Here is a 23,098-nt window from a genome sequence, read left to right as displayed (position 1 = left end):
TATCAGATAACAGGAACTCAAGAAAAATAGAATATTAGAGAACAAAAAGTTACAAAATAAAACACTACAAACATAGAACAGAAAAAAAAAGAAATTTTAAAACTAAACAAAAATACTATGAACCAGAAGAACAGGCACATAAAGTGTGATTTTGGCAGGTTAAAAAAGAGGAGTTTTCCAGAATGATAAATGCAATAGAAACAGAGGCTGATACTATAACATATTGATAGGCCGTGGGTTGCTACAATATAATCAAAATAAATAGCACATTTAGACAGTACTATATGAAACTATAAGCTAATAAGTCCCTGGGAGAAGATGGGTTCCCTCCTAAGTTCAATAGACATGACCCAAACCTTCCTGGAAATCTTTTCAACTGCTATAATTACAGTGCTACCGAAGAAAGGTAGAGACCCATTAAAAATATCACTTGTGAATGCAGACTATAAAATTCTAGCAAAGGGACAAACCAACAGAAAGGTGAGTATTTACCAAAATTAATACATTCACATCAGGTGGGATTGTTAAAGGAAGACATTCTTGAAATACCCTAGGTAGATTATTTAATATAATATATATGGCAAAATCATGGTTGAATCCAAATGTAACTTGTTCTAGATGCAGAACAGGCATTCGATTAATTAGAAAGGTCTTTCTTAAATAAAATGATAGAAAAATTTGGTATAGGCAGAAAACTTATAAATTGGATGAAAACTCTATCATAAACCACAAGCTAAAATTATAACTAATAGCCAAATGTAATCTATTTTCCCTCTTGAGTAGATAGACAGGGGTGTCCCCTATCACCAGCATTATTCATTCTAGCTATTGCACCTCTGGAAGAAATTGTAAAAAGAAATCTGGATATTAAGGGCTTCAAAGTTGGACAAGAAGAACATAATAAGTTTACAAACAACATTAGAAAAATATGGAAGAATATCAGGATATAAAATAAAAGCGAAATAATGCCATTATAGAACTTTGATTATGAAAGAAAGCAAAAAGGTAGCAGATTTAAATGGAAGAAAGATGGAATTAAATACTTAGGAATAGATAATAATTTACAGAATTTATATAAACCTAATTATACTCCTCTACAAGAAAAAATAGAAAATGATCTTCGTAAATGGAAAGATCTGCCGATTACATTAGTGGGAAGGGTGAATTGTATTAAAAACTTAAGGTAATGCCAAGACTACAGTATCTTTTTCAATCATTGCCTATTGTACTAACTAAAACATTCTTTAAATTTATTACATAATTGTATAAGACCATTTCTATGGAATGACAAGGTACCAAGAATTGAACTGGAAAAGTTAACATGAGACTATAAATTGGGAGGACTTGGACTTCCAGATTTTAAGAAGTATTATCTATCAGCCCAAGCAAGATTTGTATCATCTTCCTTTGAAGAAAGCAGGCCCTCTTCGTGGATTTGAATGGAAATGAATTCAATAAAAGAGGAGACAATGAAGGACTTTATTTATAAGTGGAATGTTGTCAGAAATGAAAAGAAGGATAATCCTATATTAATACACATGATTAGAACGTGGCAAGAAATAAATGAATGTATCGTGGGGGGGGGGGGGGGGTGGAAGCAGGTATATCACTGAGGACACCATTATGTAAAAATGTACTACTAAAAATAAACTCATGTGGGTAACAAAATATTGAATTCATGGTATGCCAAAAGAGTAAGATATGTTGTTGATTGTTATATGGAAGGATCTCTTGTGTCTTTTGAACAATTAAGAAATAAGTATGGAGTAGCTAATGGGACATTCTTTTGCTTTCTCCAGTTAAGATTGTTCTTGAGAGAAAGATGGAAACCAAACTTGGCCCAACCTGAAATTAGTGAGATGGAATGAACAATTTGACTGGGGAATACACCTAAATTTATATCTGGATGTACTTTGCTTTCCAAAATGAAAGTGCAAAACCAGGTTTACAGAGATCGAGAGAGAGATGGGAGTCAGATTTAGGAGTTGAAATAATGGAAAAATGCTGGTTTGGATAGCATGATGTCAATTATAAATGCAAGATACAGATTAGTACAATATAATTTTCTACACCAATTATACTTCACACCACAGAAATGACATAATTCAAAATCAGAACTAGCACAGATGTGTTTTAGATGTGGAACAGAACATTTATACACGCTGCGTAGTCCTGTGTGAAGGTGAGACCTTTCTGGCAGGATAATACTGAAATACTAACAAGGATAATAGGGGTGGCCTTTGCGGATGACCCAGTTCTTTATCTTTTGGGCAACTTTATTGAAATAAGTAATAAACCAACTAAATTTCAAATTTCATTTGTTAAAATAGCTTTAGCTGTAGCTAAGAAATGTATTGCGATTACTTGGAAATCCGACTCCCTTCTACAGATAGCTCATGGAAGACAAAGATGAACAGTTGTATACCTATGGAGAAAATCACATATAATCTAAAGAACAAATTGGCATATTAATAAAAATATGGATTATATAGGGGCACAAATATAAATTTTTTAAAAAGTGCTACTATTTAAAAAATATAAGTGATCTCCCCAATGAAGTTTTTTTTAAAAAACCTAACTAAACCTTGACTGTATGGATTTATACTGTGAAGGGGTGGGGAAAGGGTTGCTGTGTTTTGTTTTTTGTAAGAAAAAGTTTATATTGATTTATAAATATAGATCTATAGATATGTATAAATATAAATGGAACATTTTGATATGTATATTTATGGGGAAAAATATTCAAAAAAGATCTTTCTTTGATAAATGAAACATGCTGTAATTGCCAATGAATAAGCTATCAACATTCACTTGTTCATCTCTTTATTCCTCCTTAAATTTGAATTTTACATGTTCTTCCTGATAATCCAGAACATCTGGACAGATCTAATCCCCAAGCAGTCAGAATTTTCGAACTTCTACTGTACATCACTATTACATCACTTCAGAGCCTTTTGGAAAAAATGGGAAGGAACTGAGAGATAGAAAAGGGTAGGTCTGTATGGGCAGTATTTAATGCTGAGATACATTTTTTTAAAAATTGGGAGCATGAAGAGTTCTGGGAAACATGTATATATGCATGCAATAATCGATAGCGTGTAAGTCGACACCCCTTCCCCCCCCCTAATTTTTGGCATCAGTCACCCATCCATCTGAAATGCCAACTTCAACATAGAACCAGGAGGAGGCCATTCAGTGTCTCATCATTGTTCATCATGTAAAAGTTGGAGGCGCTAGTTAGCCATGTGGCTCCTCAAACCTGTCTTGTTAATAATTCAAGTGACCTAATCTTGGCTTCCACTCCACCTGCCTGCCGTATATACATGTGCAGAAGTCAAATTTTGTGGACGTAGTAAGCACCTGTGTCGTGCGGGGTGTTGGGAGCTCAGATGGGCGGGCAGGTAACTGAGACCGGGTGGTAAGTCCATGTTTGGGGTGTCTGGAGCTCGGGTGGGTGGCCAGGGCCGACGCGAGAGTCCACGGCTGGGATGTCAGGCACTTGGATGGGTGGGCGGCCGGGTTATTGGGTGCTAGGTTTGACCAGATGGCCGGGGCATTGGGAGTTCAGATGGACGGGTGACTGATGCCAAAAATTAGATGAGGAGTGGGGGTGTTGTCGACTTGCACTGTATCTTCATTTATTTTATATCCTGATATTCTTCCATATCTTCATTCTCCCAATTTTAAAAAAAATGTATCTCAGCATTAAATACTGCCCATCCACACCTACCCCTTTTCTATCTCTCAGTTCCTTCCCTCATCTCCTTTCACCTCTCACTGTCTTGCTTAAGTGGGTGAAATGAATTCCAGTATGGAGTGGACATGTATCCTTTGTCAAATTTGCCTATTTGATGGCTCCAAAAGCCCGTTTTCTCTGAGTTGCTGCCTTTACTGTTGTCACTTGAACTATCAAATGGATGATTTTGGGAGTTTTTTCTGGATCAAGTAATGAAAGTGCTTTCTATTGTAGATTCTCTGAGGTAGAAGTTCAGTCTTTAACAAACTCCTCAATTGACTCCAATCAACAGTACAGCCCAGAGGAAGAACCTTTATTTGTGCAACCTGTGGGTCATTCAACAAAATCATTCCATGGCACAAAATCAAGTTCTGCTGGTAATTACCATTTTTAAAATTGAAAGCCAAATTTTAATATAATTTTTCATGTTCTTTGTGATTTTTTAAAAAAATCTGCCCAATTCGTTCTCTTCCCCTTCTTTGAAACTCCCTTCACCTGTTTTTCCCTCCACTGAGCATCTTGCACTGTTAGCTGGAAAATTTCTTCCTTTCTTCTTGCTTTGTCTTTGTCATAATTCAGCAAGGAAGCAAGCCCTTTGGCCTTGCCTATCTTTGTTGAATAAGATGCCTATTCATGCTCATCCCATTTTCTTGCATTTGGCTCACATCCCACAGATCCTTTCTTATCAATAGTACTATCCCAATGCTTTTTAAATATTATGATAAGACCTGCTCTTCCACTGCCACCTTTTCTGACAGCTTATTCTGTGCTCCCCCAAACTCCAGTGTCAGGAACAAAAAAGCCCCTCAGATCCCCTTTAAATCTTTCCTTCCTTTCTTTAAACTGAATCCTCTTGTTTGAGACTTCCTTATCCTTGAAAAAAAGACTTTCCATCTAAACTGTCATAATTTAATAAATCTCAAAAAGGTCAATTTTTCCTCTTCAATCCATTAAGAACAATTCCAGCCTATCCGATCTCTCAAAAAATTAAAGCCATCCATTCCAACCAATCTTTTGGTGACTCTCTTCTGCACTCTTTCCAGCACTACCATATTTGTTCTGTCCTGAAAACCTTCCATAAACCTTCACCTCCCTATCCATTGGTGTCACGATTTTGCATCCAAAGGTCCCTCTACATCAGCAACCCTAAGGTTCCTGTCTTTTACAATATCCAGCAAGTATTTTCCAGCCCAGAATGTATTATTTCATGTGTCTAGATTAAATTCAATCTGCCCTCGCTCTGTCCAGCTTTACAGCTGATCCAAGTCCCTATGTATTCGTGAACAACCATCCTCTCTATTTCAAACTCCTCCAATCTTAGAGTTGTCAGTAAATTTACTTATTAGGTGACAGTGATTCACATCCAGGTTAAAAAGTACTTCTTCTTTCTTGCAGCTTGTCTGTCCCTCTATCAATTTACTCCCCATCCCTCCAAAGTGAGTTCACATGTGGATCCTTATCATCTTACTAATCAGGACCTTCAGATATTAACCATATAACCATGTACGGAGCGGAAACAGGCCATGGTCGGCCTTTCAAGTCCGCACCGGTCACTGGAACAACTCCACTAGTTGTTTCTTTTTTTTTTATATCCTCAAATACGACTGGACACCTGTTTACTGTAGTTTGGTTCTTGGCTTCTTTCCAATGCAGTCCACTTATGAAGTCATAAATTCATGTTAGCTGGTCTGAAGAAATAGTGAAACTAGGAAACCAAAATTGCCACAATTTGGAAGGACCCAAATCGTCTATTTTATGAATATGCAGACTACTGGCATGTGAAGGTTTTGGGGACTTCTAGATCAAGAAGCAAACTCACCAACCACATGTTAAAAGAACAGTAAACAGTGAGGACTCCAGCACCCTTATTCGAGTCAGCCCTTCCTCTAGGAAAGTCCGAACTGATTTTTAATGCAGGATTGGTTTGTGCTCCATTAATTTAGGTTTGCCAAAACTGGATACTAACAGAAGTCAGCCACTTAGGAGTGGAAAAATGCCATGCTATCATACTGAGACTCTAGGGTTTGAAAACTTAAATTGGCAAAGTAGGAGCAGAATAGTTTTAAGATTTGTTTTCTCAAATTGTAGCGACTACTTCAGTAAAGCTACTAAATCAACACACATAAACTGTACCGGGTAGTCAACAAAGGGCTGACTATTTGAGTTTTTCATGCTTTTATATCCCTCCCATCCCGGGCTCCATAGGATGGGATGGTGATGTCACAATGTGTTTGCCGCCAATCTACGGGGCTGGCAGGTTTAAATTAAAGACGGGGGGGGCCCACGCCCTCTAGAAGGAGGCACAGCAAACCAACGTACTGTTACTCTGCAGTTCATTAACCAGATGAGTACCTAGTGATCTGGCCTGCGGTTCCACACGTTTGCTGAAGAGCCGCACCAGCGACAGTTTGTGATTCAGCGCTCTGCACCCACTTGGCCTGCTACACGGCCACTACAAAGTCAAGTTTATTGTCATCTGATTGTACAAGTACATCCCAACGAAACAGAATTCTCTGGTTCCATGGTGCAAAAACATGTGGACACAACCAGACAAATAATACTTATTCAGGACAAGTATTTTATCCATCAAATAAATAAATAAATAGATAGATAAATGAATGAATGAATAGATAGATAGACTCATTTTGTGCAAATGAGAGTCTTGGATGGTTAGTGTGAGCAGTTTCTTTGGTCATTCAGCCTTCTCACTGACTGTGGGAAGAAGCTGTTCCTCAGCCTCGTGGTGCTGGCTCTGATACTCCTGTATCTCTTCCCTGATGGGAGCAGCTGAAAGACATTGTGTGCAGGGTGGAAGGGGTCCTCAATGATTTTGTGCACCCTCTTCAGACAGCAATCCTGGTAGATCACATTGATGGGAGGGAGGGAGACTCCATTGATTCTCTCTGCCATCCTTATGGTCCTGAGGATTGATCTCCAATCCATTTCTCTGCAGCAACTGTACCTTGCTGTGATGCTGCCAGCCAGGATGCTCTCGATAGAGCTCCTATAGAAGGTTGACATAATGGTGACCGGTAGCCTTGCCTACTTCAGTCTTCTCAGGAAGTGAAGTCACTGTTGCACCTTCCTGAAAAGTGAGGAGATGTTGAATGTCCACAATAGGTCACTAGTTAAGTGAACTGCAAGGAACTTGATGTTGTGTACTCTCTCTACTAGAGATATTGATGTGTAGTGGAGGGTGGTCATTCCTGGTCCTTCTGAAGTCCATGATCACCTCCTTCGTCTTGAGACTCAGTTGTTACTCTTGCACCATTTCACAAGATTGTCTACCTCTTTGTAGTGTGAGTTGTTGCTGATGAGGCCAACTACTTTTGTGTTATCTGCAAATTTGATAACGCTGTTGGAGCGGCATCTGGCAATGCATTTGTGGGCCATTAGCATGAGCAGGAACGGGCTGAGCACACAGCCCTGAGCTGTGCCATTGCTCAGAGTGACATTGCTTGATATTCCGCTACCAACCAGGACAGATTGTGGTCTTTATGTTGGGAACTCCAGGATCCAGTTACAGAGAAGGGTGTTGAGTCCCAGCAGGTAATTATTCATTCTGATAAGAATTCTTTCTTTCTTTGGCCAAACAGCTTCTTTCTTGGTAGTGGGTTTAGATTTAAAAAAAAATTAATACAATGTAATTTGTTTGATTGAGAATGTGGGGTACCTTGGATGAAACGATATGATTTAAGTATAACACATCTTTTTGACTTTTAACATACCTAGTGGAGTTGTTCAAGTGAACCGGTACGGACCTGAAGGGCCGACATGGCCTGTTTCCGTGCTGTAAACGGTTATAAGGCCAGCTTCTCCTCCAGCCTCTGGGGAATGAGGCGTCGTTCTCCAGGTGGGCCAGGATGGACTGAAGCGACCAGACTTTAACATTGTCTATGGAATGGTTTCTTCTGTAGGCAAATGGGAATGGATGCTCTAAGCATTTGATTACTCTAAGCATTTGATAATGATGGAAGCCAGTGCCACAGGTTCTGTTATTGTCGCCCTCTTGGGTTTCGGGGTGATGGTGGCTCTCTTGAACCCTGTGGGAACAATGAACTGCTCCAGTGAGGTGCTGAAGATGTCAGTGAAGACATCCAGCAATTGGTCTGTGCAGTCCTTCAGTACCCAATCAGGTATGTTGTTTGGTCCTGCTGCCTTGTGTGGTTTCACCTTGGATAGGGTTCTCCTCACCTCACCTCAGCTGCGGCTAGGCAGGGACCTGTTCATCGAAGGACACAGCTTTCTTTGGTGTCATCTTGTTCTTTTGATCACACCGTGCTTAGGTGTTCAGTCTGTCTAGAAGGGAGGTGTCATTGAGAGAAGTCTGGAGTCTTGGAAAATGGTACTGATATTGATGTGGTAATAATTCATCAGAAATTGAAAAGGGCTTAGTGACTCCAGCATTTATTATGGAGCAAGGTGAAGAACCATGAGCTATTGCTCCACTTCATATTTTTTTAAAAATTCAAAGGGGACAAGAGTTAAACTGGGAAGAATTTTTGTTTTAAAAATTTGGAAGGGTACTTGTTTATTGGCGGTTGGAATACAAAGGGCTGGAAGTTGCATTGAGTGTAATATATCTGGTTGGATCTATTTTGTTAATTTCTGGCTTCTCCTGATCCATACAGCAGCTCTTAATTGTCAAGTTATTCAATATAAATTATTTGATGAGCACAACTGAAGCCATCATTGCCAGTATCTAATACTTATGAATTAACATAGAAATAAGAGTTGGCAATACAGCCCTTTTAATGCTCCACCATTTAATTCCATTATGACTGAACCTGTACCTCCCAATTGCCAATGTGGTCAAAACTACTCTATTTAATCCTGGATGACTATGGATCAACTGTTTTGAGGTGGAGAATTATGAATTCCAACTGGCTTTTAAAGAAGTTTCATCTCATTGTTGCCCAGAAAGACCCTTGTATCTGCATTAATTTAAAAAAAATTAGACATACAGCATGGTAACAGGCCATTTTGGCCCACGAGTCCATGCCACCCAATTTACACCCAAATAACCTACACCCCCGGTATGTTTCTAATGGTTGGAGGAAACCAGAGCCTCCAGGGAAACCCACGCAGACACAGAGAGAACGTACAAACTCTTTATAGACAGTGCAGAGTTAAAACCCCAGTCCAGATTGCTGGCAGTGTAAAAGCATTGCGCTTACTGCTACGCCATCTGTGCCGTCCCAATATTCCATGCCTTACAAGGAGATGAAACAGCTGGTTGAATCCTTCCACAATTTTGCATGTCACAAACTTTGTTCCAAAACTGCTTAATCATCCCATTCCTTTCCCTCAAAAATGGATAAAACTGAACCAGTTTGTAGTCTTTGTCTTGATCGATTCCGAATTGATCTTTTGACCACAGAGCAGTGCTAACATTCAGACCATCAGTTTCTCCTCTGCAATACTTCTTTTTTTCTTTCTTCTTTCTTTCTTTGGCTTGGCTTCGCGGATGAAGATTTATGGAGGGGTATGTCCACGTCTGCTGCAGGCTCATTGGTGACTGACAAGTCCGATGCGGGACAGGCAGCCATGGTTGCAGCGGTTGCAAGGGAAAATTGGTTGGTTGGGGTTGGGTGTTGCAATACTCAAACATGCTGGAGAAACTCAGTAGATCACGCAGCATCCACTGGGAGTGAAGGGTACTTTTCCAGCTCTTTTGTGTATTGCTCTATAATCACAGCATATGCAGACTTTCCTGTTTAACCTCAGTTTTCTCCTCTGCTATGTAACCTGACACTGCTGGTGTTTAAGGCCATCCTTGTCTCTGCTTCTGTGGTTATTAGGTTTTTTTATTCTACCATTTAAAAACTTGGGATCCCATGTTCCACTAACCTTGACCTACCTTTGGCCTGTCATCTTAGTTTGGAAAAAGCAGGGCAAGAAGTGTCTAGATGTTTATGCCCTGGTTGGTGAAAAATGATGGGGGTGGGGGGATTTAAAAACTAGAGTTTTTAATCTTTTTTTTTCCTTCCTGAAGCTATGATCCAAAATTCGTTGGGTTCCACTGCTGGACTTCCTGTTCCAAAGTCTTGCCCTACCCAGGTATGAACTTCAAAGGTAATAGGCTCTGTGATTGTGAAAGGTGATATTTGAGGTTCACCTAATGAGCTTCAATGTTAAGCACAAAATAGATGCAAATTGCATTTTAATTTTTTTTTAAATTTTCAAACAAGATAATTACATCACTTATTGACTCTGACATGGCCATGTGAGTGAAACATAACAAGGGGAGTTGCCAATTAGTTCTCACTAGCAGAGCTGAGCAAATCCAGAACAGCTGACCTTTGAGAGGTATAGACCACATGAACGGTCACAGTCTTTTCCCAGGGCAAAGTAGTCTAAAGGTCAAGGGTAACGGTTTTGAAAGAGAGGGAAAACATCGAAATGAGCAAAGTTTTCCACACAGAATCTGGTTGGTACATGGAACAAGCTGTGAGAGGAAGTGGTAGAAATGGGTATGATTACAGCACTTAAAAAAACATTTGGACAGGTGCATAGATAAGGAAGAATGTGGGGTGAATGCAAATAAATTATACTATCTCAGAAGGCACGTAGATTGGCATGCCAAATTGGGCCAAAGACCCTATCTCCAAGCTGTATGACTTGATAGGTAGGTCAGGGTTCATTTCAAGCTGCAAAGGTTTACAAGTCTCCTACCTAACAGCTTCATGTTGCAAACTCCAATCTTACTGTTGATCATGCCACAAAAAATAATCACTAATAACCTTGTTGATGCTTTGAGCATGAGTTTGTAGAATCGGTAGTCTTTGTAAAACCATAGAACATTACAGCACAGAGATAGGCCCTTTGGCCCTTCTAGTCTGTACCAAACTTTTTTTGCCAAGACTCACTGACCTGCACCCAATCTATAGCCCTCCGTACCACTCACATCATGTACCTATCCAAATTCTCCGGAAATGTTAAAATTGAGCCTCCATTCCACTTCAGTTAGCAGCTTGTTCCACACTCCCACCGCTCTCTTTGAAGATATTCCACCAAAAATTTTTCCCTTTCAATCTTAACCCATGTCCTCTGGTTTGTATCTCACCTACCCTCGGTAGAAAAAAGCCACCTACATTTACTCTGTATATCCCTCTCATAATTTTAAATACCTCTGTCAAATCTCCCCTCATTCTTCTACACTCCAGGGTATAACAGCCTAACCTGTTTAACCTTTCCCTGTAACTCAGTTCCTGAAGTCCTAGTAAATCTTTGCTGCACTCTTTCAATCATATTGATATTGTTCCTGTAGTTAGATGATCAAAACTGCACACGATTCTCCAAATTTGGCCTCACTGATGTCTTGTATAACTTTACCATAACATCACTACTACTAAACTCAATACTTTGATTTATGAAGGCCATTATGCCAAAAACTCTCTTTACAACTCTGTCTGTGACACCATTTTCAGTGAATTATGTATCTGTATTCCCATATCACTCTGTCCTGCCGCACTCCTCAGTGCCCTGTCATTTACTGTGTACATCCTTTCGTGGTTTGACCTTCCTGCAAGGATATTGGTCCCCCTCCAGTTCAGATGCAAATCGTCCCGACAGCATTCTCTTATCATTTAATGAAATCCGTCATTTTTTTTGCTTGTTAGCAGTGTTGTCAAAAATGGCCAAGCACAACCCATATTTTTGCCAATGTCACCATGTAACCAACATTATTGGGCCCTGAGCATTGTTTGGACTAATTGCCATGTGGCTACTGAGGGAATACTTCCCAGCTTTGAGTGTCTGTTGCAGTTCCTTGTTTCTACCACTAAGAGTTGCTACATCCATATTGTCCACCTTACCTTTCCCATTAAATTCTATATTTAATATTTTGTCTCATATAAATATGAGAGGAACCAGAATGCCACAGCATACAAATACACCAACATTCTTATTTCCTGCAGTCACATGGGTACGCAAATACACAAATGCAGTGTTATAAATTAAATTACCACAATATGACGTGAGACTGAAAAAGAGATAAAGAGAGGATTGATAAACATTCACAGTTGCATTTGGTGGAGAAAATGATGTTTCAGTAATGGATATGGATCCTTCAGTGGTCTTGAAGTAGTTTTGGTCAGGATGGTATAAGAAATTGATAGCTGTTTTTGGGGAGAAAAAAATCTTGAATCATGAGGTGCTGGACTTCAGGCTTCTGTACCTTCTTGTTGAAGATAGCAGTGAGAAGAGATTGTGACAAGGATGATGGGTATACTCTGTGACTACCTTCTTAAAGTAACACATCACAGATATTTTCAATGGATGAGATTTTGGTTCCCATGATCTACTTAGCTCATTATGCCACTTTCTGCTGCCTTCAACATTCCTGGGCTCTAGAGTTTCCAAACCCGGCTATGAAGCAACAAGTCAAAACATCTTCCACAGTCTTTGCTTCACCTTATCCTCATTTTTAATACACTGGTCCTCTATTTCTTATTTATTTTGGGTACAGATATTTACCAACCAATACTAATGCAAATTGTTTTTCCTTATTCCTCAAGACCTCCACTACAACAAAGCTTTCCACATCTGATCTGGAAAAGCAACTGCAACAACAGCCAGCTTTGGACCCAGTAATGATGGGAATCATGGAAGAGGTGAGAACAGTGGGTGTGAGATGTCGGGTGAAACATCCAGTGAGCTAGCTCGCTTGTTTCTGGATGTACTTTTTTTTCCAGATATTTGGTCTTTGTACTTCTGTTTTTGTCCAAATACCCATTTAGGAAAGGTTATCAGTAAGATGGTAAATTCACAGCAATGTTGTGACTTTGACATTTCTACACAGACGTTTATAGTCATGGTAGTATCATCTACTGGACATTACCTATCTACTTGTCCACTTATTTTGACTCCTTATATGGCCATGTCATGATTTGACAAAGTCAATTTTTGCCTTCACATCCCTTAGAACCTTGCTTTTGTTCCTGTGATCTCTGGCTGTCCTTGCATTCCTGAAACTCTGGCCTCCTGTGCAATTCTGATTCTACTTTCCATGGAATAATTTCAGGATAAAAGGGCGTAATTTTAAAACAGATGCGGAAAATTTTTTTTTAGTCAGGAAGCCGTGGATCTGTGGAACTTGTTGCCACAGGTGGTAGTGAAAGCGAGGTCGTTGGGTGTATTTGAGGCAGAGATTAGTCAAGGCATCAAGGGTTTTGTGGGGGGTGGGAAGGCTGGGAAGTGGGGCTGAGAGGGAGATTTGATCAGGTCATCATTAGAATGACAGAACAGACTTGATGGGTCTACTTCAGCTCCTATAACTTGTAATCACTTGAAGCTCTGGAGTTCCCAATCTATACCTCATTCCCTTCTCTCCTGCTACTTTGAAGGTCCTAAGCTCCTAGCTACTGAAAGAAAGTGTTGTTCAGCTGTCCTTAACTTCGAACATGGTTTGCTGTTGAATTTTATTCTTGTGAACTAGCATGGAATGTCCAACCATATGAAAAGGTGTTACAGGAACACAGTTGTTCTTGAAAAGTCCTGCAACAACTTGTTTTTCATTATCACAGGATATCCCATAGCCACAACTGCCTTTGAAGTGCTAACCAGTGTTGAAATCTAAACTGTTACAGCCAACGTAGACAGCAAAATGCCGAAGTAACTCCTTTTTTTTGTGAATAGGGTTCAAATGTAAAACATTTAGTGGTCTGAGTCAATGATAAAGCTTTGGCTCAACAGGCTTCGGCAAGAACAGGTAAGAGGCGAGGAATAGTCTGAATTGAAGTCAGAAAGGGTCACCCTATATGAAAAAAAAAGGATTCAGCAGGTAGACACAGGTAAGGGCAGGTTTTTAGATACCATATATTTTGTTCCTCTTGTCAGTGGGAATGGCAGGCAAAGCAAGGGAATGCTCCTTGTGCAGAATATGAGTTGTCAGGGAAGCCAGCAGTATCCCTGAGGACTTCATCTGTGAGAAGTGGATGCAGCTGCAGCTTCTGACAAAGCAAGTTAAGGGATTGGAGCTGAATTCGGATCATTCAGGAGGCAGAGGGGGTGATAGACAGGCATTACAGGGCCACTATCACATCTAGGTGGTAGGAAGAAGGTAGATGGGTGACAGTCAGAGAGGGAAAGGGAACAAATAGTTGGTGCAGGGCTCTCCTGTGGCCATTCCCCTCAATATAATTTTGAATACGTTAGGTGGGGGTGGGGGGAGGCAGAAATGAGCTACCAGGGACAAGCCAAACCAATCAGGTGTCTGGCACGGAGTCTGGTCCTGTGGCTAAGAAGAGAAGGTGGGGGAGAAGAAGAGGCAAGCTGTAGTGATAGGGGATTCTGTAGTTAGGGGGACAGATAAGTGGTCTACCTGTGCCACATGCTGGTGAGGTTAGAAATAAGAGGATAATTCAGGTTAACACGTGGCTAAAGACATTGGCGTAGGAGGGAGGGCCTCAGGTTTCTAGATAATTGGGCTCTCTTTCAGGGAAGATGGGACCTGTTCCGACAGGACAGTTTGCATCTGAACTGGAAGGGGACTAATCCTTGCAGGAAAGTTTTCTAGTGCTGCTCTGGTGGGTTTAAACTAGATTTGCAGATGGAGAGGAACCAGAATGCCACAGGAAATAGAGGAGTGGAGGAGGGAAAAGAAGATGTGAAAATTACATGCACTGTTAGAAGTCAACGGGTTGTGGAAAAGGAAGACGATCTTAGAGCATATATTGGCACGTGGAATTAGACATTGTGGCCATTGGTGGAATTTGGTTCCAGGAGGGGCAGGACTGGGCTTCTGTTGTTTTGAACGTGATAGAATGGGGGGGGCGGGGGGGAGTTGAAAGGGGAGGAGTGGCATTGCTTGTCAGGGAAAATATCACAGTTGTGCTCAGGCAGGACAAACTAGAGATCTCATCAACTGAGGCTATATGGATAGAGCTGAGGAACAGGAAAGTTATGAGCACACTTATGGGGTTTTATTACGACCATCCAATACTCAGCAAGAATTGGAGGAGCAAATCTATAGAGAGGTAGCAGGCAGCTGCAGGAAACATAAGGTTGTGATAGTAGGAAATTTTGACTTTCCACTTATTGACTGGGACTCGCATACTGTAAAAGGGCTGGATGGCTTGGAGTTTGTCAAATGTGTTCAGGAAAGTTTTCTAAATCAATATGTGGAGGTACCGATTAGAGAGAGTGCAATTCTGCATATCCCTTTAGGGAACGAGACAGGACAGATGAAAGAAGTACGTGTTGGGAAACATTTGGGTCCAGAGATCATAATGCTATTTTAGTTTCAAGTTAATTATGGAGAAGAATAGGTCTGAGCCTCGGGTAGAATATGTAGATTGGGATAAGTAGTTTTCAGGGAAGAATGTGCAAAGTAAGAGGGCCTTCAAATGTGAAATTTTGAGAGTTCAGAGTTTGTATGTTCCTGTCAGAATCAAAGGCAAAGTTAGAAGGCAGAGGGAACCTTTGTTTTTGAAGGATATTGGGGATCTGGTTTGGAAGAAGAGAAGTCTATACAGATACAGACAACCTGGAGTAAATAAGGTACTTGAGGAGTATAAAACATGCAAGAAAAACCTCAGAAGTGGTCGACTTTGTATGGAGTTATAAGAGATGGGAGCAGTCTGAAGTGTTTTTTTTTCAACCGTATTCACTCAGGAAAAGGGCACTGAGCCATGGGAGTTGGTAAAACAAGGAGTGAGGTCTTGGAACCTATACAGATTAAAGAGGAGGAAGTGCTTGCTGTCTTAAAGCAATCGAGTGTGGATAAGATCCTTGAGGGAGCTAGTATATAAATTGCAGGGGATCTGGCAGAAATATTTAAAATGTCCTGGTATGGTGCCAGAGGATTGGAGGGTAGCTCACGTTGTTCCATTTTTTTTTAAAAAAAAAAGCTCTAAAAGTAACGCTGAAAATTATAAGCTGGTGAGCTTGATGTCAGTGGTAGGTAAAATATTGGAATGTGTTCTAAGAGATCGGATATACAATTATTTGGATAGCCATGGACTGATTAGGGATAGTCAACATGGCTTTGTGCGTGGTAGGTCGTGTTTAAAATAGTTTTTTTGAGGAGGTTACCAGGAAAATTGATGAAAGAAAGGCTATGGATGTTGTCAACGTGGACATTAGTAAGGTGTTTGACAAGGTCCCACATGGGAGGTTAGTCAGGAAGTTTCAGACACTGTGTATTCATGGTGAAGTTGTGAACTGGATTCAACAATGACTGGACAGGAGAAGCCAGAGAGTAGTAGTGGATGATTGCTTCTCAGATTCAACCAGGGGATTTCAACTAGGTGAACCTCAAATCAAGGCTACCTAAATTCCATCAGTATTAGGACTTTGCAATGAGAGGGGCAAACATGTTGGATTTTGCGTATACAAACATATCTGACACCTATTGGGAAGAGACCTGTCCCCACCGGATACTCCGGCCACATCTCTGTAATGCTGATCCCAGCATACAGAGCACTTGTCAGACACTCAAGACAAGTCCAGATGCAGGAAAATTCTGGCCAGCAGGAGCCACTCATGCACTTCAAGACTGCTTTGAGCACACTGACTGGAACATGTTCAAGAAAACAACAACTGGTGGTGACTGCATCAATCTGGAGGAATGTACTGCTTCAGTGACCAGCTACATCAGTAAGTGTTTGGATGGCGTCACTGTGCCCAAGACCATCATAATGCACTCTAATCAGAAACCATGGATGACAGCAGAGGTGTGCGTGCTGCTCAGGAACCAAGACTCTGCCTTCAGAGTGGACGACAAGGTAGCCCTAGTTATTGCAAGAGTCGAGTTGTTCAAGCCCATCAGGGAAGCAAAGTGTGCGCATTCCCAGTGCATTCACAGTCCCTTCCTAGACAGCAAGGACACACAATGCATGTGGAAGGGCATCCAAGATATCACCAACCACAGGACTACACTATCTATCTGTGCTGGTGATGCCTCCTTCCCAGACACACTGAACAACTTCTACGCGTGCTTTGAGGCGAAAAAAATCATTGCAACGAAGAAGACGACCTCTCCTCAGATCAGGTGCTATGTCTTGCAGTGGCTGATGTGAAAAGAGAGCTAAGCAAGGTCAACCCACGAAAAGCTGCTGGACCGGTTAACGTTCTCAGCAGAGTGCTCGGGGTGTGCGGCTCAGCTGGCAGATGTTCTCACCGACACCTTTAACATCTCCCTGAAAAGTGCTGTGGTCCAAACAAGCTTCTAAGCCGCCATCATTGTTCTCATGCCAAAGAAGTCAGCTGTGTCCTGCCTCAATGACTACCGCCCTGTGCCACTCACGCTCATCATCATGAAGAGCTTCGAGAGGCTTATCATAGGGCACATCAAGTTCCTGCTGGCCCCATCACTAGACCCCTTGCAGTTCGCATACAAATCCATCCGCTCTCTGGACGATGCCATTGCCACTGCCCTCCTTCTAGCCCTCACCCACCTGGAAAACAAGGTCTTGTATGTTCGAACGCTGTTTATTAACTTCAGCTCAGCATTCAACACGATCATACCACAGTACCTGATAAAGAAGTTGACCCTGCTGGGTCTAAACACCACCTGCAATTGGATTTATGACTTCCTGTTGAGGAGACCTCAGGCAGTCTGAATTGGTAACAGTATCTCCAAGGCCATCACACTGTGCCTGGGTGTCCCCCAGGGCTGTGTGCTGAGTCCACTGCTGTTCACTCTGCTGACCCACAACTGCAGCCAAACACAGCTCGGCAAGTTCACTGATGACACAGCCATGGTGGGCCTGATCAGTAAGAATGACAAGTCAGCATACAGAGATGAAGTGCAGTCGCTAACAGACTGGTGCACAGCCAACAATCTATATTTAACGTCAAAAAAAAAGAAATAGTTGTCGACTTCAAGAAGGTCTGGGGAGACCTCGTTCCACTGACCCTTAAAGGTTCCACTGTTGAGATCGTCGAGAGTATCAAGTTCCTTGCAGTACACTTGGTGGAGATCCTCACATGGTCCTTTAACACAAGCTCCATGGCCAAGAAAGCCCAGCAGTGCCTCTACTTCCTGTGAAGGCTGAGGAAAGTTCACCTCCCACCCTCCATCCTCACCACATTCTACAGCGGATGTATTGAGAGCAGCCTGTGCAACTGCATCACCACCTGGTTTGGAAGCTGTACCTCCTCGGACTGTGAGACCCTGCAGAGGATAGTGAAGTCAGCTGAAAAGATCATTGAGGGGGGCTCGTCCTACCATGAAGTACATTTACAACACTCGATACAGGCAAAAGGCAATAAACATTGTGAAGGTCTCCACACACCTCTCAAGTAAACTGTTCTCCCTTCTGCCATCTGATAGGAGGTGCTGCAGCACTTGGACACTTGCATCCAGATTGGACAAGAGCTTTTCCCCCAAGCCATCATACTCCTGAAATCCCAGAATATTTGGGGATTGGGTCCCGTGAAATGTTAATGTATATGTCTTAATATTTTAAATATGTTGAACTTCTATTCTAACCTAAATTTATGTAAATATGTTCCGTGGTCTTGGAGAAACACTATCTCGTCTTTACCGTGTGAGCTTGGAGTGAACGACAATAAAGGTGACGACTTGAGATTGGAAGCCTATGACTAGTAGTCTGCCTCAGGGATCGGTGCTGGGACCATTGTTGTTTGTTGTCTATGTCGATGATCTGGATGATAATGTGGTAAACTGGATCAGCAAGTTTGCAGATGATATTAAGATTGAAGGTGTTGTGGACAGCAAAGAAGATTTTCAAAGCTTGCAGAATGACCTGGACCAGCTGGAAAAATGGGCTGAAAAATGGCAGATGGAATTTAATGTGGACAAGTGTGAACTGTTGCATTTTGGAAGGACAAACCAAGAAAGGACATACACGATAAATGGTAGGGCACTGAAGAGTGCAGTAGAACAGTGGGATCTGGGAATACAGATACATAATTCCTTGAAAGTGCCTTCATAAATCCAAATATTGAGTACAGGAGTTGGGATGTTATGTTAAAGTTTTATAAGACATTGGTGAGGGCAATTGGTGAGTTTTATGTGCAGTTTTGGTCACCTAACCACAGGAAGGATATCAATAAGATAGAAAAAGTACAGAGAGGATTTAATAGGATCTTGCCCGGGCTTCAAGAACTGAGTTACAGGGAAAGGTTAAACAGGTTAGGATTTTATTTCCTGAAGCATAGAAGAATGGGGGGAGATTTGATAGAGATGTTTAAAATTTTGAGGTGTATAGGTAGTGTAAATGTGGATAGGCTTTTTCCACTGAGGATAGGTAAGATACAATCCAGAGGACATGGGTTAAGAGTGAAAGGGGAAAAATTTAAGGGGAACGTGAGGGGGTGTGGAACGAGCTGCCAGCTGAGGTGGTGAATGCAGGCTCAATTTTAACATACAAGAAGAATTTGGATAGGTACATTGATGGGAGAGGTGTGGACATCTATGATCTGGATGCAGATCAGTGAGACGGCAAAAAAAATGGTTCGGCACAGACAAGAAGGGCTGAAGGGTCCTCTTTCTGAGCTGTAATGTTCTTTGGTTCTATTGACTAATCATTTCTATCCCTGCAGGCTCTCTGACCTGCTAAGATTCTTTGTCTGCCTGGTATTTTTTTTGTGATGTTATTTGAGGGATGAATTCTGGCCAGAGCATCAGGGTAATTTCCCTTTTACTTTGAAAGAGTGCTAAGGAATCACGTGTTCTCTACCTGGATAATCTGCTTCAAGTATCTTTGCTGACCCAGAATATTAGCTGGATCTTAGAATTAAATCTTTGGAGTTGTTTTGAGTCTTATTTTTATTTTTTATTTTTAAAAAGTAGATGCAAGACATTCCACACCACTGTTTGAAAACCTGAAGAATTATCACCAAGTTCAGACTAATACTTGGAGCTGAACAAGATATCTGTTCATTTTCTTATTGATCATGGAATCTCTCTTCTGCAAATTATCTGCTATTTTGCCTATTGCAACATGGACTTGTAATTCAAGTTGCTGTGTAAATAGAGAAGTTTGCTTGAATTTCAACATGTATTTTAACATGTCCTCTGGGCTGGAAGATTCACCAAGCATTAGGAAGTACCAGTTCAATTAATCCAATGATTCATTTAAAGGATAGAACATAGAACAGTACAGCACAGTACAGATCTTTCGTCCCTCAATGTTGTGAAGAGCCATATATTTCTTCCAAAAAAATTCTAAAATCTTCCTACCTCGTAACCCTTTCATTCATGTTCCTGTTTAAGAGTCTCTTAAATATCCCTGATGTTTTCAGCCTCCACCACCACCCTTGGCAAGTCATTCCAGGCACCCACAGCTCTGTATACACAAAACAAACCTGTCCCTAATGTATCCCCTGAACTTTTCTTTGTGCAGATTGCTCTTTTTCAGAAAGAGTTGGATGATTTAAAGGCTCGCACTGCAAGTGCTAACTTTATGGTTGGCAGTACGAAGGACATGGCTCATCTGAAGTTTGATGCAGAGTCACTCAATACCTTCCTGTTGGAGATCAAGGAGATTACTGAGGTAAGTGGAAAGCTGAGTGAAAAACTTTGAAGACCTGATTGTCAGGATAGTCTTTTCTTTTGATGGAAAATTGCTTCTCCCCAAAATGATTGTCTTGGTTAGCTAATTTTTATGCTGAGGTATCTGAATTTACTTTTTCAACCTCTTTCCCACATCTATCCCATTAGTCCTTGCATGGAGATATTGGCACTCTGAAGACTGTGATGCTGGAAGGGTTTGCTGCTGTGGAAGATGCAACTACACAAAATCAGCGAAGCATGGACCAGAATTACCTTCAGCTTCTACGCCGAAAACCACTTGACCCAAAGAGTGAGGCTCAGCTTAAGGTATGTTGCTGTTTTATGTCAGTAACATTGGCCAGTTGTATTCAGTTAATTCACCAAGGCAAATTTGAAGGGTTCTCATCCACATTTAGGGAGCCTGTATTTGTACATCTTGGAATAAGAACTAGATGCGAGAAGTTTTGTTTTAAACAGTGTCCTGGAAGTGAAATGGATATGAACTTGTAAAGAGGGGATAAATGTTCTTTCTGAAGCATGGTATCTATAAATGATATTTTTTTAGAAATTGCTGATACTGGCATGGTACACTTCTCCTTTTGCTGGGAGAATTTTAAACTCAAAAAGTATTTCTTGGAATATTTAAATGTTAGGAAGATTTACATCTTTGGCTCATCCTTTATTTTGCTGGAGAATCACTTCTCTTCAATATGTGTTCATTTGTTAAGCCATCCAAGTTTGAAAACTCACGTTGGGTTTACCCATGCTCGCATGTACCAGGTAAGAATAATCATAGTTCTCCAGTATTTTTGCATTGCTAAACTCTTTGAAGTTGCTGTAATCAGGCCCTTTACTGATGAAGTGCAATGCCATATTAGTACAGAACGCTCCAAAAGTGAACAAATATTTAGCTTAAATCCAGACCATGTCTTCAGTGACTCATCGATGAATATTCTGTTCCACTGGCCTGAAGAGGAATAGTTTGGCCAGTCATAATGCAAGAATAAGGTCTTCTGGGCCTGTTATGGAGGATTATTCTATTTGGCAGTAAGTGGAATCCAATAATGGATTCATTTAGCTGTTGCTCTTTTATATTTACAACAAATTTTTTCATAGTTTGTAAATTTGATTAGTGAAAGAGATTAAAATGACATGTAGTTCCCTTTGTATTTTTATATTGTGAATTATTATAAATATTCATATAATATAAATTATATTTAAATATTATATAAAATACTTTGTAATTTCCAGGAAATTCGTCGTCATCATCAATATGTAAAATTTGCGGTACAAGACGTGAATGACGTGCTGGATATGGAATGGGAGCAATACCAGGAAAAAAACAAGAAACACAAGTAAGCTTAAGGACAGTGAAATATGCTTAAGCTTTGCAATCGTTATCAGCCATGACTAAGGTCTTCAAATCTGCAATCCAGAGACTTGGAGTGCAAGTGGAGGGGGTTTAGCATTATTGGAGGTGTGACTGCTTTTTGGATGATGTCAGCAATGTTTTTATATTGAGTTCCTACCTGACTGAAAGTAAAAATAAAGTACAGTCTTTTAATCGAATTTGTAGTAAGTCAGACAGGTACTTACAGTTCTTATTTAGCGTCAGTTAGTCAATTTTTTTCTTTTATTTGGGTAAATAAGAGAAAAATTTAAACCAAATACAAAGTTACACACTCAACACAGTGATAATGGCAAAGTGATCTGACTTAAAATGGCGGACGGCATTCTCCTTCCTCGAGCTGACGAACCACTGAAGCCGTGCATAATCTATTCATAAGTATGAGATGTCTGCAAGTCGGACGTTCTTAACCTGGGGACTTACTGTAATACTTAATTGGTGACAAGACTTTCTTATTTCACTTTGGCGAGATGGAGGCGAGAGAACGAGAAACAAATGATCCAATCATCCCATTGGCATTTGAACGCAAATTGGCAACTGCATTTCCTATATTAAACCTGGTTGTAAAGGATAAATGCTAAGGCATTTTATGATGTATTGAGGTGAAGTGTGCCTGCATCTATCCTCAAATCTGGAGAGATCTAGGCACATTCACACATCCTGCTATCTGGTTCTTAAATTATTTTTTCTGTACTAATCTAAGCATTTATGTGGCATTTTTGAGCACGATGCTTGAAAATGCCATCTTCTTGCTCTTGGATAACAGTATGGCCATAAATACCCACGGTGATTTGAAGTAGAAAGATGTCATAATGATGACATCTTCATATAAACCATCTTCAAGACAGTATCTACCATCTTTGTTAGATACCCATCCAAATTTTACTGTTGTTAGAGATGTATTTGAATCTAGGAACAAATCAGCTTATAAAGAAATACAATTCTGTCATAGGAAATATTTGTTCATTTAACTGAAAAGCATTAAATTCTGTAATCTTGATGGTAAGGATGGATATTTGGTCTGTGTTCTTGGATCCCAGATTGAAAACTAACTCCAATTCTCTCTAATCTTTTGAAAATATCAAGTAACAATTGTGCATGTACTCTTGACAGGTTTCATCTAAAATCTGATTGTTAATTTTCACCTTTGTTATCATTTGAGGAGCATTCGAGTGGTTCATCTTCACTGTTGTACAAACTGTGTTTCTTTCCAGGCACTTGCTTTTACCAGAGAGGGAAGTACTGTTTAATGCATTAGCCAGTCATCATGAAATTATTAACCAGCAGGATAAGAAGATTAACGAGCTGATAAACAGCCTGCAGAATCTTCGCATATATAACCAGACCTCCAGGTGGTGCATGCCCAATGACAAATGTCTGAGTGACCAATGGTATGTTTTCAATATGTTCTTGTCAAGAAAATTACAAGAATGAGATCCTCAGGATTGCATTAATTTGTTGCGTGTTATTGGGCAATTGTGTGATTGTC

The 23,098-nt window shown here is 40.6% G+C and overlaps 1 protein-coding gene across 6 annotated transcripts in view; it reads left to right on the top strand.

Moving 5' to 3' along the window:
- The window catches only part of LOC138754388 (nuclear pore complex protein Nup214-like), a 145,112-nt gene that overhangs the window by 36,235 nt on the left and 85,779 nt on the right, over positions 1 to 23,098 (top strand). For all 6 annotated transcript variants that reach the window (XR_011351744.1, XR_011351743.1, XR_011351741.1 and 3 more), the window contains exons 13-19: positions 3,971 to 4,113; positions 9,732 to 9,796; positions 12,256 to 12,351; positions 20,053 to 20,202; positions 20,370 to 20,528; positions 21,453 to 21,556; positions 22,824 to 23,000. Coding sequence is in view for 2 of the 6 variants with exons in the window: in XM_069918600.1 (XP_069774701.1) it covers positions 3,971 to 4,113; positions 9,732 to 9,796; positions 12,256 to 12,351; positions 20,053 to 20,202; positions 20,370 to 20,528; positions 21,453 to 21,556; positions 22,824 to 23,000 (894 nt within the window). In the remaining 4 variants the exon portion in view is untranslated. The remainder of the gene's footprint in view (positions 1 to 3,970; positions 4,114 to 9,731; positions 9,797 to 12,255; positions 12,352 to 20,052; positions 20,203 to 20,369; positions 20,529 to 21,452; positions 21,557 to 22,823; positions 23,001 to 23,098) is intronic.

The sequence above is a fragment of the Narcine bancroftii genome, chromosome 1, assembly GCF_036971445.1.
Source record: "Narcine bancroftii isolate sNarBan1 chromosome 1, sNarBan1.hap1, whole genome shotgun sequence".
Lineage (NCBI taxonomy): Eukaryota > Metazoa > Chordata > Chondrichthyes > Torpediniformes > Narcinidae > Narcine > Narcine bancroftii.
The sequence above is the reverse complement of the archived record's forward strand: the minus strand, read 5'-3'. Positions and strand labels throughout refer to the sequence as shown.